This window comes from Neoarius graeffei, chromosome 5 (genome assembly GCF_027579695.1).
Source record: "Neoarius graeffei isolate fNeoGra1 chromosome 5, fNeoGra1.pri, whole genome shotgun sequence".
Taxonomy (NCBI): domain Eukaryota; kingdom Metazoa; phylum Chordata; class Actinopteri; order Siluriformes; family Ariidae; genus Neoarius; species Neoarius graeffei.
In genome coordinates this window covers 25,637,591-25,655,974 of record NC_083573.1, presented here as the reverse complement: position 1 = coordinate 25,655,974, position 18,384 = coordinate 25,637,591, and the positions used below count along the sequence as shown (strand labels likewise).

Sequence of the window (18,384 nt, the reverse complement as noted above, 5' to 3'; positions counted from 1 at the left end):
CCAGATACTGCTGAAGTTTTCCAGCCCAAAATATGTTCAAAACCCACCAAAATGCACTTGAAACCACCCAACTGGGCGGGATTCCTCCCAATCTGGCAACACCGCCAGTATTCCGGAGGGGGTCTACTAGTAGCTATGCTGGATCCAAAGACAGTCCTCCTGTCAGAACATGTGTTGTGAAATGACATAAGATAAAGGTACGTAGAGCTATAGATTCTACATGATAATCATAAATGTAATCATAAAGTCGGCTTGATATCAGTCATGTATTTGCTTGTGAAAGCTTGCGGCTTTCATGTAACTGCCGCCTAGCAGCGAGAGGCAAAGGGTAAAGAGGGTAGGCTATCATAGATTCTATTCGGAAGAGATCAACACAATTCTAGACTCCCAGAAGAGGAAGAGCTAGTACTAGAGAGTTCACCGGCATTTTCATGCGCCATTTTCATTGAGTAGAACCAGAGTAGAACAGCCAGTGAACCGCAGCGTGTTCTCCCGCTGACGTCACAACATGGCCGCGAGCCACGGACCCAGTTTTCTTGCGCTGTGCAATTAAAAGTTGGATATTTGCGTAACAACAGCTTCTTTTCACGTAATTATAACAGAAATCTAACATGTTTGCCATGTTGTATAGTTTATTTAAGAAATTGCATAGAGTCATGTTCGTGTCATCAGCCCTTTAAACTACAGGGGTTTAAAAAATCCATTTTCACCAAATTCGAATTTTTGATACATTTTCATATAACTGATATTTGAAGGTTAATAAATGCTTCAATAAGACTCAAGTAGGTTAGGAGACATGTTTCTTCCTCAATTTTAAATAAAATTTCAATTAATGCTCAGTATTAATTATTTGTAAATTGATTTTAATCTAAGACTGTGTAACATTAGCAATCAATGACCAGCTATTGTGTACCAGTCAACAGCCAGCCTTATCAATATCAACACAGCACAATAGATTACCTTTGATACCAGAACAGGTGGCTCATATAGTTTTAGAGTCTGTAAACTGCATACTTGTTCAGATAACATTATATTGCTTGGATTATATTAAATACATTGTAATACAGAGCACTGAGAAAATTTACCAATGTTATTAACTGAATGTGTTTCTTTGCAAGGATTGGATATTTTGAATAGTTGACTAGGGAATTTAATTGTAGTTGCTTTCAATTTGAGATCAGTATTAATGAGATTGTTCTTAGACATCTAGAAATGGCTGAACTTCCTCCCTGTTCTATAGGAATTGGACTAAAGAAAGATTCTGACTGCCATAAACTAACATACAACAGAAATTGTAAGTTAAATAAATACACTCTCTCAGTATAGTTTGGAGCAAATTTCATTAATTAATAAAATTTCGTTTTAGAACGTAAAGTTTCTTCTACTCGTTGCAGGTTAGCTTTGCCATATGCAGCTTTCTGTTTGTGGCTATACTTGGCAATTTTCAGTGGAGAGCAACCAATTGACACAAGGCTTTCGTCAAGTGATTCAGCTACCTCACCAGTGTATGTTGGATCCACATCTACACACATGCTCTCTTGTTCTGATTCTGTAGAACCTGCTGAATCTGCTTGACTTAAATGTTCTTTCACTCTCTGTGAACATTTAGAACACAATTTTTGTCCAGGTTTAATATTTTTATTTATCAGTTTTGAAAGTGAATCTGCTGTTTCAGGAAGAATTGAACGTAATTCTGTTTTAACTTTTTTCTTGTGCCTTTCATATGGATCACAACAACTTTTCTGTAGCTCTTCATATTTCATCAGAAACAGTTTCTCATGATGCAGACATACTGTGTCTGTGCTTGAAATGTTCTCAAGTTCAATTCTCTGTTTAATTAATGAAATTTGCTCCAAACTATACTGAGAGAGTGTATTTATTTAACTTACAATTTCTGTTGTATGTTAGTTTATGGCAGTCAGAATCTTTCTTTAGTCCAATTCCTATAGAACAGGGAGGAAGTTCAGCCATTTCTAGATGTCTAAGAACAAACTCATTAATACTGATCTCAAATTGAAAGCAACTACAATTAAATTCCCTAGTCAACTGTTCAAAATATCCAATCCTTGCAAAGAAACACATTCAGTTAATAACATTGGTAAATTTTCTCAGTGCTCTGTATTACAATGTATTTAATATAATCCAAGCAATATAATGTTATCTGAACAAGTATGCAGTTTACAGACTCTAAAACTATAAGATATGAGCCACCTGTTCTGGTATCAAAGGTCACCTATTGTGCTGTGTTGATATTGATAAGGCTGGCTGTTGACTGGTACACAATAGCTAGTCATTGATTGCTAATGTTACACAGTCTTAGATTAAAATCAATTTACAAATAATTAATACTGAGCATTAATTGAAATTTTATTTAAAATTGAGGAAGAAACATGTCTCCTAACCTACTTGAGCCTTATTGAAGCATTTATTAACCTTCAAATATCAGTTATATGAAAATATATAAAAAATTCGAATTTGGTGAAAATGGATTTTTTAAACCCCTGTAGTTTAAAAATACTTGAGAGACACAGAAGAAAAATTTGGAAATATAAAATATGGGTCTTGGGGATTACTGAAAAAAATTTACAACTTCCTAACTGCTATCCCACATTGGATTTCTTGCTACTGAAAATGGCATGTTTTAGAAATCGGCGAATTTCAAAACCCTATTACAGACAAACTAGGAATAGTGGAGACTTGGTAAAACTGAAATTGGTAGATATTTCTGTGTAGATTTGAATAACATTCTTAGTTTAAGCCAGAGGTCGGCAACCTATGGCACGCGTGCCACTGCTGGCATGCGGCGGCATAATCACTGGCACGCACAACACTGGACCAGTATCAGCAAAAAAAAAAAAAAATCTCTGAGTGACAGCACGATCTTCCAACCGCATTCGCTCCACAGCGCTCTCCACCCAGCTCCCGCCCACTTTCCCAGAGACCCATGTGTAAAATTAGCCTAGCGTGCATCAAAATCAAAGTTACCTGATAGCGTTACAAGTGCAGAGATGACAGAGCCTCCGGCTAAAAAAAACTAAAGTTAGGGCATTTCAGCCCTCCTGGACGGAAGAATATGGTTTTCTTTTCGTCAAAGATCGTGCTGTATGTACCTTGTGCTGTGAAAACGTTGTGTGCCGAACTTCCAGCGTTAAGTGGCATTTCAAGACAAACCATGAGAAGACATATAAAGACCCTGCATCCTCGCATGCTGGACGTCTGTACCAGAGAAGTTCAGCTGTCTCAAGAACATTGCATTGGCCCTCTTGTCAGTGTTCGGCTCAACATACCTGTGTGAGCGGGTATTTTCGCACATGAAAAGTGTGCTCAGCCCCACCCAGGGGCGCCGCTAGAAATCTTGGGCCCTATGAAAGATTACAATTTAGGGCCCCCTCCCGGTAAAATTTTCAAGCTCAAGCAACTGAATTTGAAGTCTGTTTTTGGCTGGCACTTCTACTTTACTATGCATGTGATCAGCTACCTCGCAAGTTTAGGTGACACAATTATTTGGTATATGTACATTTTAAATGCAGAACTGTCAGAATTAGACTGAATAGACTGTTGCCTTAAAATGAAAATTCCATGATATATATGGAAGATATATTTTTTTCTTTTATGAGCAACTATTATTAGGCCACTCAGTAGCCTATGGAGTTCATTCAATCCAAATATTTGTGTTGAGAGAAATTGCATGCATCACTGTATCAGTATGGATTTATAACATTCTGTATGCACATTATGGATAATCCAGAGCCCTCCAGCAAACATCATCAATAATCAGGATTACAAAATATATTCCTTTGTTTCCTCCATTTATTGACTTATTGTATGTGATCAAATGTATGCCTTGATGAATAACTACATTAGTTTTTTGATACAATTGCATAGTGCACTGCAAGAAATCCACTAAGTGTTTTTGGTTTCTTTTAGGCATCACACATTTATTAGAAAACACAGCAAATGTTCAAATATTCAGGTTAAATACTTAGCAACAGTATCAATAGATCCACACATGAACAATAGCAATGATATCTATGACCACAGCTAATGTGCAAAATATTAAAGTTAAATACTTAACAATATCAACAAATCCACACATGAACAATGGCAAAACATCTAGACTTAATTATACAATAAAGATACCTATGAAAAAAGGTGATTTTTTTTCACACACAGTGTGATATCCAGACTTCGTAATTCATCACACCTGCTCCTGCTTAGCAACTTCTAGAATGCACACCTCTGTTGCGCACATAGAAAAACTGACAGCTGATCTAAGCTGCGCTAATAGCGGCGCTGTGCACACACGGAGCTACACATTTCACGTGTCCTGCGCCCAGAATCAGACTGTACCATAAAAAGGGTGGAGGGGTGAAATGACTATCATAAATAATTCAAGAAAAATGTTATAGCAAATCATAACATGTATAATTTGCATATTTTAACAGATGAAATGAAATATTTTATTTCAAAAACTTACATAAGGCAATACTATTAAAATAATATTAATATCCCTCACAGGCCCCCCTGTCAGTGCCAGGCCCTTAGAATCGTCCTAACTTTACCCCCCTAGCAGCGCCCCTGGCCCCACCCGCAGCCGTTTGACGCCGGACCATTCTGAGGCATGTTTACAATTAAAAGTGACAAACTACGAACCCCAGATAAAAAAGCTCAGCCAAGAAAAGCAAGGACAGGGATCACACTGACTGGTAGGCAAGATATATTAATTGAGGCATAGCCTATGATTCATTTTAGCCTCAGCCCACACTGATTAGTTAAATACGTTGCTGTTTGCTTATATAAAATGTTGTGGCCGTTTCGTTTGTGATGCATTTTTATGCGTCACTGGCCTTTGTTAAAATGATTTATGAGAGGTTTCTTTAATTGTTGATTCATAAGATGTTTATAAGATGTGTTTATAAGAAGAAGAATTTTATAAGAAGAGTAATACAGTAAGATTCTATGTATAATGACACACACACACACACACACACACACACACACACACACACACATGATTTATGAGAGGTTTCTTTAATTGTTGATTCATAAGATGTTTGTGTTTATAAGAAGAAGAATTTTATAAGAAGATTAATACAGTAAGATTCTATGTATAATGACACAGACACACACACACACACGGGTGCATGAGGGTCCTCCTCAGCATCACAGAGGAGAAAACAGAGACAGAGAAGTTGAAACATTCAGAGAAAAAAAAATACAAAATACAACTATCAGTTCTATTTTGGGTTATACAATCATCTGGTTATCATAGTCTTTGGTAGGTGTATTTTTTGCTGTTAACTGTTTTTTTTTTTTTTTTTTTTTTTTTTTACCTTGATTTTGGAGCAGATTATAGGCCTACAAGCAAAATGTGAAATTGTGTCTGAGCACAACAATCTATTTATCTGTAAGGAATACTCATATGCATGCCTATGTATAATAAAATTCCAAATTTGTTGGAAATTTTCCTGTAGTTTGTGTCATTTTACCATTATTGTTGATAGTGGCACACTCATTGACTAGAAAATTTGAAATTGGCACTTGATGTCTCAAAGGTTGCCGACCCCTGGTTTAAGCATTACTGCCACAGGCAAGCTTCCAGAATGAGTTAAAAATGCAAAAAATGCAAATTTGTCTTTTTAATTTCCTTGTTAAAATCACCATCTAATATACAATGACCATTGAAATTCTAAGTTGAAGCTTGTAGTACAAGACATTGAGTCTCTCTGTGCAAAATTTTAGGTTTCTATCTTGCATAATAAAGATTATATTGCACTTTGAAATATGCATGTTTTGAGCAAAAAACAAAAAAATTGAAAAATTCAAATGCCTGTATCTCTGAAACTATTGGTGATAGGAAGCTCAAGATTTGGGGATTAACTTCTTTTAATAGTATCTCTGAGCCCTCCAAATTTCATTGAAATCTGAGATGGTCGAGCATAAACTCTTGTTGATTTGGCATGGAATGACCCCTCTGTAGAACCCTGTCACTACCTCCTCTCCCTCCCCTCTCCGCTCTGGGCTCAAGAAGACAACAAAAGGGCAATAATATAACAACAACCAATCAGAATTCAGATACATGCTGTTGCCAAGTAAAATTGTAACCTTTCAACGTGTCAAAGTTCTAGAGACCTTGTCCTGTTTTACTGTTAGATCAATCACATATCAGCTTAAACTAGCATTCAAAAACTAGTTAAAGATCACACAGAAGATAGCCTAATACCCCTGCCAGCCTAATGTAACGCAGTGTTTAAGGCTCCATATGTGTTTTACTTCCATTTATGAGGGGAGAAGAACATACTCCCTCCCGACAGTCAATGCGTTATTCGCTTGTAAAACACATCTGCAAATTGGTAGAATGAGCTAATCATCACATGTAAGATTTGCAATTAATCAAATAAATTGCATATTATTATTCATGAATTACTACAGTTCTGAACTTCAAATTTTAAAAGTCTGGACTTTGGAGAGATGATGGATACTCTTTTGGTGTAACACAACGGAGCAAAATATTGTGACCCTCTAATGTTGACCTGAAGTTGGCGCCACTGGGGGTTGGCATTGGGCTTTTGTCCCAATTAATGTTAATACCAAACCTATGCTGGCAATATACTGTTACTTTGCACTTTTTGTTTATCTGGGTACTAATCTTTGAGAAACTGGATTGGCAGAATGTTGCCTGTGAAGAAAAGAATGTCTTTTTATTACCCTGTGCCAAGTTAATATTTACTTAAGTGCAATTTTTAAGAGCCATAGATTGTATTTTATTTATTGTTTTGCTGTGAGTGGTTTTGTTTGATTGTTGTTTTATTTCTTTAGGTTAATTATTTATATATTTTTTACGTTCCACTGTTGAATAAGTTGACTTAATTAAAAAGTTTACTGTTCTTTGAAAGGGTGTATTTGCATGATCATTATTATTTTATGAGTGGCATAAAATTGTCTTGAAAAGACGTCAACAATAATATTTATCGCAATAATTTCTGAGACAATATATCGTTGAACAAAATTTATCATCGTGACAGGCCTACTTGATTTTGTTCACTGGACATGAAGAGGTTAATGTCTTGTCTCATAGCATTCCAAATGCAGTACTCAACGACAGACATTTTACTTGTGGTAACTTTCATTGCAGTACTTTCAGTGATGCTTGAAAGTTTGTGAACCCTTTAGAATTTTCTGTATTTCTGCATAAATATGACCTAAAACATCATCAGATTTTCACACAAGTTCTAAAAGTAGATAAAGAAAACCCAGTTAAACAAATGAGACAAAAATATTATACTTGGTCATTTATTTATTGAGGAAAATGATCCAATATTACATATCTGTGAGTGGCAAAAGTACGTGAACCTTTGCTTTCAGTATCTGGTGTGACCCCCTTGTGCAGCAATAACTGCAACTAAACGTTTCCGGTAACTGTTGATCAGTCCTGCACACCGACTTGGAGGAATTTTAGCCCATTCCTCCATACAGAACAGCTTCAACTCTGGGATGTTGGTGGGTTTCCTCACATGAACTGTTCACTTCACGTCCTTCCACAACATTTCGATTGGATTAAAGTCAGGACTTTGACTTGGTCATTCTAAAACATTAACTTTATTCTTCTTTAACCATTCTTTGGTAAAACGAGTTGTGTGCTTAGGGTCGTTGTCTTGCTGCATGACCCACCTTCTCTTGAGATTCAGTTCATAGACAGATGTCCTGACATTTTCCTTTAGAATTCACTGGTATAATTCAGAATTCATTGTTCCATCAATGATGGCAAGCCGTCCTGGCCCAGATGCAGCAAAACAGGCCCAAACCATGATACTACCACCACCATGTTTGACAGATGGGATAAGGTTCTTATGCTGGAATGCAGTGTTTTCCTTTCTCCAAACATAACGTTTCTCATTTAAACCAAAAAGTTCTATTTTGGTCTCATCTGTCCACAAAACATTTTTCCAATAGCCTTCTGGCTTGTCCACATGATTTATAGCAAACTGCAGATGAGCAGCAATGTTCTTTTTGGAGAGCAGTTGCTTTCTCCTTGCAACCCTGCCATGCACGCCATTGTTGTTCATGGTTCTCCTGATGGGGGACTCATGAACATTAACATTAGCCAATGTGAGAGAGGCCTTCAGTTGCTTAGAAGTTACCCTGTGGTCCTTTGTGACCTCACTGACTACAACGTATTATACGCCTTGCTCTTGGAGTGATCTTTGTTGGTCGACCACTCCTGGGGAGGGTAATAATGGTCTTGAATTTTTTCCATTTGTACAAAGTCTGTCTTACTGTGGATTGGTGGAGTCCAAACTCTTTAGAGATGGTTTTGTAACCTTTTCCAGCCTGATGAGCATCAACAGCGCTTTTTCTGAGGTCCTCAGAAATCTCCTTTGTTTGTGCCATGATACACTTCCACAAACATGTATTGTGAAGATCAGACTTTGATAGATCCCTGTACCTTAAATAAAACAGGGTGCCCACTCACACTTGATTTGTCATCCCACTGATTGAAAACACCTGACTCTAATTTCACCTTCAAATTAACTGCTAATCCTAGAAGTTCGCGTACTTTTGCCACTCACAGATATGTAATATTGGAACATTTTCCTCAAATAAATAAATGATCAAGTTTAATATTTTTGTCTCATTTGTTTAATTGGGTTCTCTTTATCTACTTTTAGAACTTGTGTGAAAATCTGATGATGCTTTAGGTCATATTTATGCAGAAATATAGAAAATTCTAAAGGGTTCATAAACTCTGAAGCACCACTGTATTTGTTTGTGGTGAAGATGTGGTGCAGATGTGCCAAGTGAAACTGTTGCTGTGTGTGCAGACAATCTGTGCTCTGCTGTGCTGTCGGCCCATAGTGAAACCTGAGTTCTTCACTGAGCTCTCCAGAGCTGTTCAGCGGAAGGAAAACCTTCCTCAAGTGGAGAGGTAGGGATTTCTTCTCTTTAAAGCCTGTGTAGCATGACTGAAAAAAAAAACTTTACATTTTTAAAATAAAATTATATTTTCTAAATTATTTAAATGGTGGCACGGTCGCCTCACAGCAAGAAGGTCCGGGTTCGAGCCCTGTGGCCGGCGAGGGCCTTTCTGTGCGGAGTTTGCATGTTCTCCCCATGTCCGCTTGGGTTTCCTCCGGGTGCTCTGGGTTCCCCCACAGTCCAAAGACATGCAGGTTAGGTTAACTGGTGGCTCTAAATTGACCGTAGGTGTGAATGTGAATGACCTGGCGACTTGTCCAGGGTGTACCCTGCCTTTCGCCCGTAGCCAGCTGGGATATGCTCCAGCTTGCCTGCGACCCTGTAGAACAGGATAAAGCAGCTAGAGATGATGAGAAGAGAAATTATAAAATTATTTTATTATATAAAAAATCATATCATAATCTGGCTAATACTACTGCTGCAGAACTCTGAATGAGGCTCAGTTAAATAAAAGGTCAATAACTGCACTGCAGTATCACTGACTTGTATCTGGTAATCTGTCACAGTATGAGCAACTAACTAATGCAATTAGTATGCCTTTTCTGCTTGTGAGGGAAATCTATTCTGGTGTGTTGAATCGACTCCAAAGTGTTGAAGTTGACTCTTAGGAATCAGAGAGTCGACTCTTTTTGGGATCGATTCTGATCTGAACCGAAAGCAGGATGGTGACTTGATGACTTGACACACAATATGCATTGTGTTTTTTTTTTTTTTTCACAGTTTTTTTTTTTTTTTATTGAACTTTTATATATATATATATTTCACTTAGACAACAATCAAAACAATAACATCCATAAAATAGTCACAATTTCCACAAGACATTTCACACACTTCACACATTTAAAACAAACAACACACACAAACACTCAACTACACACGTCAATACAGCAGTTTCAAGTTGATTGTGCATTTTAACATTTAAGAAACTCTATTAAAGGTTTCCACACAGTCTCAAACTCTGCAGTCCTTCCCCTGATTATATAAGTCATTCTTTCCAACACAATACAAGATGCCAACTCTTTTATCCACACTTGTATCGAGGGCACATCCATTTTTTTTCCAAGATAGAGCGATCATCCTCCTGGCCTGTAGGAGTCCGAAATCAATTAAAGTTGACTCTTTAGGATTGACCATAAAGTTTTTTGGATATATATACCAAGTATACAAATTTTTGCCTGATAAGGTACCTTCACTCCAACAATCTCAGATAAAGTCAGAACAATTTCTTTCCAATATTTTTTTTTATTTTTGGGCAGTCTCATACACAGTGGTACAGAGTACCCTTTCCTTCCAAGCACTTAATGCACGTGTCCGGCACATCAGGGGACCACTGATTTAACTTAACCGGGGTAATGTATGTTCTCATCAACCATTTGCATTGTAATAATTTCATTCTAGAACTGATAGATTGTTTTTGGGCTTTAAAACATGCCTTTTCCCAATCAGCCTTTTGCATGTCCTCCTGAATATCCAGTCTCCATGCCTCTAGCCTGTCGATGGTGGACTGTTTATCATATGACATCAAAGCTGTATAGAATAAAGAAATCTGTTTCCTCCCCTCTAGGCGCTGAAGTGTAAGGTCTTCAAGATGTGATAGTGGTGGTTCATTTACTACATTCTTATGTTTAGATAGAATAAAATGTTTCGATTGCAGATACTCAAAAAAATGTTTTCTAGGAATAGAGTATGCTTGGCACACCTGATCAAATGTAAGAAGATTACCATCCATATAAAGGTCCTCTATTTTTTTGCACACCATTATCTGCCCAGATTTTGAATCCACCGTCTGCTCTTCCTGCTTTGAAATATGTATTGCCCCATATGGGGGAGAAACGAGAGATGGAAGGAGTGTCTCCAATATGCTGATGTGCTTTGTACCAGACATCAACAGTGTTTCTGAGGAAAGGGTTCCCTGTTAATCTTTTTAGCTTCTTTGGGTCTGCAGAATACATACAACCCCGATTCCAAAAAAGTTGGGACAAAGTACAAGTTGTAAATAAAAACGGAATGCAATGATGTGGAAGTTTCAAAATTCCATATTTTATTCAGAATAGAACATAGATGACATATCGAATGTTTAAACTGAGAAAATGCATCATTTAAAGAGAAAAATTAGGTGATTTTTAAATTTCATGACTACAACACATCTCAAAAAAGTTGGGACAAGGCCATGTTTACCACTGTGAGACATCCCCTTTTCTCTTTACAACAGTCTGTAAACATCTGGGGACTAAGGAGACAAGTTGCTCAAGTTTAGGGATAAGAATATTAACCCATTCCAGTGTTTCCCACAGACCAGGTAGCAATTTGTGGTGCTCCACTGTGCCGATGAGGGAATCGTGCGCGGTGGTGTCGTGGCGGTCGGTGGAGTCGGTCATTGGGGTGTATACAAAGTGTTTACAGCGGGTGGTGTTCAAACACACAGTATTTTTCTTCAGAGTCACCTGCTGGGACTGTTTTAAAGCTACAAGAAGCATTTGAGATTATTCAGTTCAATCTAAATTCTTTTAAGTTCTTTAAGAGAAGACAGCTAAAACAATTTTTACCAGAACCCTGCCTGGTTTCATTCCTCGACCCAACTTTACATTACAGGGCAGGCCATTAGTTTGCTGGGCTTGATCTTGGTGGAAAACCTCTCTTTTAAATTTATGAAAATTACTCAGCAAAATTGAAATTAAAGTTTAGTTTTGACTAGAGATGCAGCGATTGCAATTTTTTGGGCCGATTCCGATTTTCCATGGAGTGTGACCTGCCGATACCGATTTTGGCCGATTCTGATTTCATTTTTTCAAACCACTTCGCAGCACACACAAAGACTATTTTCTTTTTATCTTTTCTTTAATAGAACATTCTGCCAGATTTTCAGTAATAGATTTTCAACACCTCAAAGGTTGAAAACAAACAAAAAGACATTGTTCTTTGTAAAATCTTTCTTCATGTTTGGTATTAACATTAATTCCTGAAATAGGAAATTCACACAAACATTTTTTCTTTTCCCATCCAATATCTGGCACAAAAACAACTTCCCCCTCATATATTATTTGCCTACTGCTATGGAACACACTTTCATAAGCCTATTTAGATCTGAAAACTTATGCCTTATAGAACAACCCATTTCTTCATTCAGTATCAAAATACAAAAATAATTTCCAGTCATACTTATACCATAGCCATTCTATCATCTTTGTCAAATGTGTATTTGTAGAGTAATTTCCAATGGAATCAAGTGCAACCAAGGTTGTAAAAAACAAAAAGACATTTTTCTCTCTCTCTTTGTACAAATGTTTGGTAATAGGCTAACGTATTAATTCCTGTAATGGTAAATTCACACAACCACAAACATTTTCTTCTTTTCACATCCAATATCTGGCACACAAAAAAAATTCACTATTTTGGATATCCAAATATAGTGAATTTTTTTTTTTTTTTTTTTGTTAACGGCGCGTGTGCGCCGGAGCTCGTTAGGTGCGCAGGACTGACGCTGTTCTGCGCAAGCGCAACACAATCGCACTAGAAAGCATGTTCAAGCTGCCAGTGTAGCTGCAGCCTTTTTAGTTGCGAATTACGAGTATTTCCACTTTCATTCCTATGTGATACACAAGTTTTGATCGGCATATTTTAATTTTGCCCGGCCAGTCGCCGGTCATGGCCGATCACGTGAAAATCGGCCGATTCCAGTCAGCAGCCGGTCAATCGGTGCATCTCTGGTTTTTACCTTAGTTTTTTGCCTTTTTGGTGGCAATCTTTCAATCATTCTTTAGTTGACATTCAAGGAATAAATTGCAAAAAACAAGCTGGAGGTTTTTATTTTAAATATTGAACTCAACACACCTCAACCAATACTAAAATGAAATAAATAGTATAATGTAACAAAATAATAATAAAATATCATAATTAGATGTAAGAAACCACTTAAGGTAACACCAAGGCAACTAACAATAATGAAAAAGCATTACCCTAATTGGTGCAAAGCCTGCATGCCCTATCAGAACATTTAATTCTGCGTGGCTTCCTGAAAAAAAAAAAAACTCCAGTGCCCTATCGTAAGGGAAGTCATTGCTGAAGCTGGTTAAACGGGATAATGCAATAAGGCCTCGCGTCAAACTGCTGCTGTATGCATCAAAATTGGTTTATAGCCTGACTCAGGGATGTCGGTTTCCTGTAAGCTAAGAAGGCTATGATAAAGCTCATCACGAGCACGACGTAGGCTACCTTTTAAAATAAGGGGTCGGAAGGCGAATCGGGAAGGCTGCGTTATTTTTAATTAGCCTAACAGGCCTATTTGCAGTCCGGGTATATGCTCACTGGCAGGCCTGTGGACATGCGCCTCTCTCTCTCTCTCTCTCTCTCTCTCTCTCTCTGTGTGGGTGTGCGCGCACGTGAACGAGAAGAAAGAGCACCATGAATGAACGGAACGATACGCAACGGAATTTTTTTTTTTTCCAAAATCGCGAGTCTGATTGTGTGGCGATAGGAATCCATTGTGTGGCGCTGCGCCACACAATGGTCTATGTATGGGAAACCCTGCATTCTTGTCTAATGTAGGATTCTAGTTGCTCAACTGTCTTGGGTCTTTTTTGTCGTATCTTCCGTTTTATGATGCGCCAAATGCTTTCTATGGGTGAAAGATCTGGACTGCAGGCTGGCCAGTTCAGTACCCGGACCCTTCTTCTACGCAGCCGTGATGCTGTAATTGATGCAGTATGTGGTTTGGCCTTGTCATGTTCGAAAATGCAAGGTCTTCCCTGAAAGAGACGTCATCTGGATGGGAACCTGGATATACCTTTCAGCATTAATGGTGTCTTTCCAGATGTGTAAGCTGCCCATGCCACACGCACTAATACAACCCCATACCATCAGAGATGCAGGCTTCTGAACTGAGCGCTGATAACAACTTGGGTCGTCCTTCTCCTCTTTAGTGCGAATGACGTGGTGTCCCTTATTTCCATAAAGAACTTCAAATTTTGATTCATCTGACCACAGAACAGTTTTCCACTTTGCCACAGTCCATTTTAAATGAGCCTTGGCCCAGAGAAGACGTCTGCGCTTCTGGATCATGTTTAGATACGGCTTCTTCTTTGAACTATAGAGTTTTAGCTGGCAACGGCGGATGGTACGGTGAATTGTGTTCACAGGTAATGTTCTCTGGAAATATTCCTGAGCCCATTTTGTGATTTCCAATACAGAAGCATGCCTGTATGTGATGCAGTGCCGTCTAAGGGCCCGAAGATCACGGGCACCCAGTATGGTTTTCCGGCCTTGACCCTAACGCACAGAGATTCTTCCAGATTCTCTGAATCTTTTGATGATATGCACTGTAGATGATATGTTCAAACTCTTTGCAATTTTACACTGTCCAACTCCTTTCTGATATTGCGCCACTATTTGTCGGTGCAGAATTAGGGGGATTGGTGATCCTCTTCCCATCTTTACTTCTGAGAGCCACTGCCACTCCAAGATGCTCTTTTTATACCCAGTCATGTTCATGACCTATTGCCAGTTGACCTAATGAGTTGCAATTTGGTCCTCCAGCTGTTCCTTTTTTGTACCTTTAACTTTTCCAGCCTTTTATTGCCCCTGTCCCAACTTTTTTGAGATGTGTTGCTGTCATGAAATTTCAAATGAGCCAATATTTGGTATGAAATTTCAAAATGTCTCACTTTCGACATTTGATATGTTGTCTATGTTCTATTGTGAATACAATATCAGTTTTTGAAATTTGTAAATTATTGCATTCCATTTTCATTTACAATTTGTACTTTGTCCCAACTTTTTTGGAATCGGGGTTGTATTGTAATTTAAACAAACAGAAATAACACCAACCTAGTTAGCGCATTACAACAGAAAATCGCATATTGGTGCAGTGAGTCCACAATCAAATTTAAGTTGCAGTTCAGAACCATGAACCTGAGTGAGAAAAACACGGTGTAGTCGTAATCATTACAACTCACCCAGAACCCAAGGTTTTGATATAGTCCCCAGCTTCCTCTGCCGAAACAAAGTCCTTCTGGATACTGTTGTATGTAATGCGAAGTCGTGCAGAATGGAGCAGTCCATAGTGAGCACCTTTAATGCCACGAAGTTGCTGCCTGACCTCATTAAATGCGGCCCAAGCCTGAGCTATCTTAGCAGCATGGTCTGGGAAGACTGAGATGGTCAGGTCCCTGACTTTAATCCATTGGCGCGCTTTTGCGTGGAGCAAGATGTCAACACACTCACTGTAATAATGAAATCTGCACACAATGGCTCGTGGTCATTCACCAGGCTTGGGCTTAGGTTGTAGGGTCCAGTGGGACCGGTCCAGAAGCAGCTTCTTATCCAGATCAAATGCTTCCTTTAGCAAGACTGCTACAGCAACAGTAGTACAAGTGTCAGGCCCCTCCGGGACTCCTATTATCCTTAGGTTGTTGCGTCGCAACCTGGCCTCCAGGTCTTCACACTTTATTTTCCAGCTTGGCTACGGTAGCAGTAAGGGACTCGATAGTAGTTTTCATCTCAACAATTTCATTGGTACAACTGGACAGTGAATGCTCAATCTCCCCAACAGTACCTTTCAGTGATGATATGATGGCTGTCAACTCGTTAAATGAGTATGACCATTGCTGACACAATCATTCTAAAATTAGTCATTATGAGAATGACAGTGCTTTTGAAGCCAGCCAAAGATTTACAAAGCTTGGTGCAAAGCCGGCAAATGTAATTGGTGTGCACAGGTCCCACATTACCTGTAGCCTGTTGTTGCGGCTGCACTTGCATTTTCACGTGGCGTGTTAGTCCGTAACGATTTTTACAGACCTTCTGGCAAACGTGACAAGTCAGATCAACCTGCAGCATATAGTGATCGTAATTTGGTACTGCTCTACCGATGTGGCTTCTCTGGTGGCTAAGGAGGCCAGCTGTATAGAGACAGATTCTGCCACACTGGTCACATATGAATTGGTTAACTGACGGATTGACGAATTCTCCTTTTCTTGCGGCTCATTTGACGTGTGCCCACCTCAGTGCATTCTCTTGGAAAGACTTGCAACCATTGCTGATTGTTTGTCTCCATTTTCCACAGTCACAAGCAGTTGTTTCCCAGTCATTGTCATCAATTTTGCATGCTACTAGGGATTCTTTGATGCAATCTTTATAGCACTTTCTAGGCTTGTGTCGTGGCCAAGTGCCTTGCAGCAACTCACCATAGAGCATCTGCTTTAGAATTCTGTTTTGTTCCATGCCTATGATATTCTCCACTTTTTTCCTTGAAAAATAAAGTCAAATAAGTATGCTTCACTTTTTCTTCATCTGTATTTTTTCTTAGTTACTGACTTATCAAAGAAAGAAAGAAAGCACAACTTTATTCATCACACACTTGCAAAATTCCTCTCTGCATTTAACCCATCTGAAGCAGTGAACACGCACACATGCGCGCGTGCACACACGTGAGCAGTGAGCACACACATACCCAGAGCAGTGGGCAGCCATGCTGACAGCGCCCGGGGAGCAGTTGGCACCTCAAGGGCACCTCAGCCCAAGGCCGTCCCATACAGTGCCGCCTAGTAGTATTGGCACCCTTGAAGTTTATGTACTTAAAGTTAAGCATCTCCTGAACAAAAGTGATGTAGTGATGCAGAATTTTTCTACAGATAGTTCATGGTTAATATAAAAGAGCAAAGTATCAACAAAATAAAAAAAAAATAAACAATTAGAGTGAAAAAAAATGAAAAAGGTAAATCTTGCTGTATCACTAGTATTGGCACCCTTTGCTGTTCGTCCTAAAACCTAACCTAACTAAACCTAATTTGACTCACCTATGGTAAATTACAAATGGAAATCACCTGTGAAGACCTGTCTGTGCCCATGTGACATGAAATGGCCAATGAATGATGAGATTTGTGTTTTGAAAAACCAACTGTTTCACTCAGTCCCTTTTTCACAATGGTGAAGACAAAAGAGCTGTCTGAAGAAACAAGAAATGCAGTTGTTGACAAACACGAGCTCCAAAGGATATAAAGCCATCTCCAAAGAGCTTGGTATCCCTGCGTCAACAGTGCATAATGTTATTAAGAAATATTTGAAGCATGGAACTGTCAAGAACCTCCCTGGGCGTGGGGGAAAGAGAAAAATCAATGATAGAAGTCATCGAAGGTTGGTGCGATTGGTGGCAGAATCACCTCAGTTAACATCTACGGACCTGCAGGCCCACCTGGAACAGTCTGGGGTAACTGTTTCAAGAAGCACCATAAGGCGCACACTCAACACAGCAGGGCTACATGGGCGGGGGCCAAGGAAGACCCCATTATTGAAAAAAAGACACAAAAAGGAGCGTCTGGAGTTTGTGAAAGAGAACCTGGACAAGCCACAGTCCTTCTGGGAAAATGTCCTGTGGACAGATGAGACAAAAGTAGAGCTTTTTGGGAATTCTCACAGGCAGTATGTTTACAGGCGCTGCAATGAAGCATTCAAAGAAAAGAACACCCTACCAACAGTCAAGCATGGTGAAGGATCAATAATGCTGTGGGGCTGCTTTGCTGCATCTGGGACTGGAGGCCTTACCCGTGTCATAGGTATTATGAAATCTGAAGATTATCAACAGATTTTGGAGCAAAATGTCCTGCCCAGTGTAAGAAAGCTCGGTTTGAGGCGAAGATCTTGGGTACTCCAGCAGGACAAAGACCCTGCTTCTTAGACACACATCTAAAAGCACACAAAAATGGTTAGAAAAGAAAAAATGGACTGTTTTGAAATGACCAGCAATGAGTCCTGACCTCAATCCAATTGAGAATCTTTGGGGGGAGTTGAAATCTGCCATTGGCAGAAGGAATCCTTCAAATATCCAAGACCTAGAGCGCATAGCGAAGGAAGAGTGGGAGAAAATACCACAAGACAAATGCAAGAAGCTCATTGATGGCTACAGGAAACGTTTGGAGGCCGTCATCGCTGCCAAAGGGTGTGCAACCAAATACTAAGGAGGGGTGCCAATATTCCTGCACCTGCTGTATTTCTGTTTTTTGCTGTCTTAGAAATTAAAATGCCTATTTTGAACGAAAACAACTTTTCAGTTCCTTTGGACCTTCAATTAAAAGATCTTGGTATTGCAAATTGTGTCCATTTCCATTTATTTCTGGAGATATTACAAAAGTTGTGAATAAAATTAAGGGGTGCCAATACTGCTAGGTGGGGCTGTATTAACCTAACCAGGTGTCTTTTGAACTGTGGGGGAAACCGGAGCACCCGGAGGAAACCCACGCAGGGAGAGCATGCAAACTCCACACAGAAAGGACTTAATACAGGTTTATACCAGCCAAACTGGCACAATTCAAATATTTGTACAGATACAGCTAGGCCTCTCTAGCCTGGCAAGCCAGACTAAATGTGAATATTTAGTCTGGCCTTGATCCGTAGACATTTCCGATGGGGGTGGGA

At 39.1% G+C, this 18,384-nt stretch overlaps 1 protein-coding gene across 4 annotated transcripts in view; it reads left to right on the top strand.

The window, feature by feature from the left end:
* nbn (nibrin) overlaps positions 1 to 18,384 on the top strand; it is a 177,817-nt gene that overhangs the window by 27,154 nt on the left and 132,279 nt on the right. For 2 of the 4 annotated variants that reach the window (XM_060921442.1, XM_060921441.1), the window contains one exon: positions 8,823 to 8,926. The exons of the other annotated variants lie outside the window; for them this stretch is intronic. In XM_060921442.1, coding sequence (XP_060777425.1) covers positions 8,823 to 8,926 — 104 coding nt within the window. The remainder of the gene's footprint in view (positions 1 to 8,822; positions 8,927 to 18,384) is intronic. 4 annotated transcript variants of the gene reach the window in all.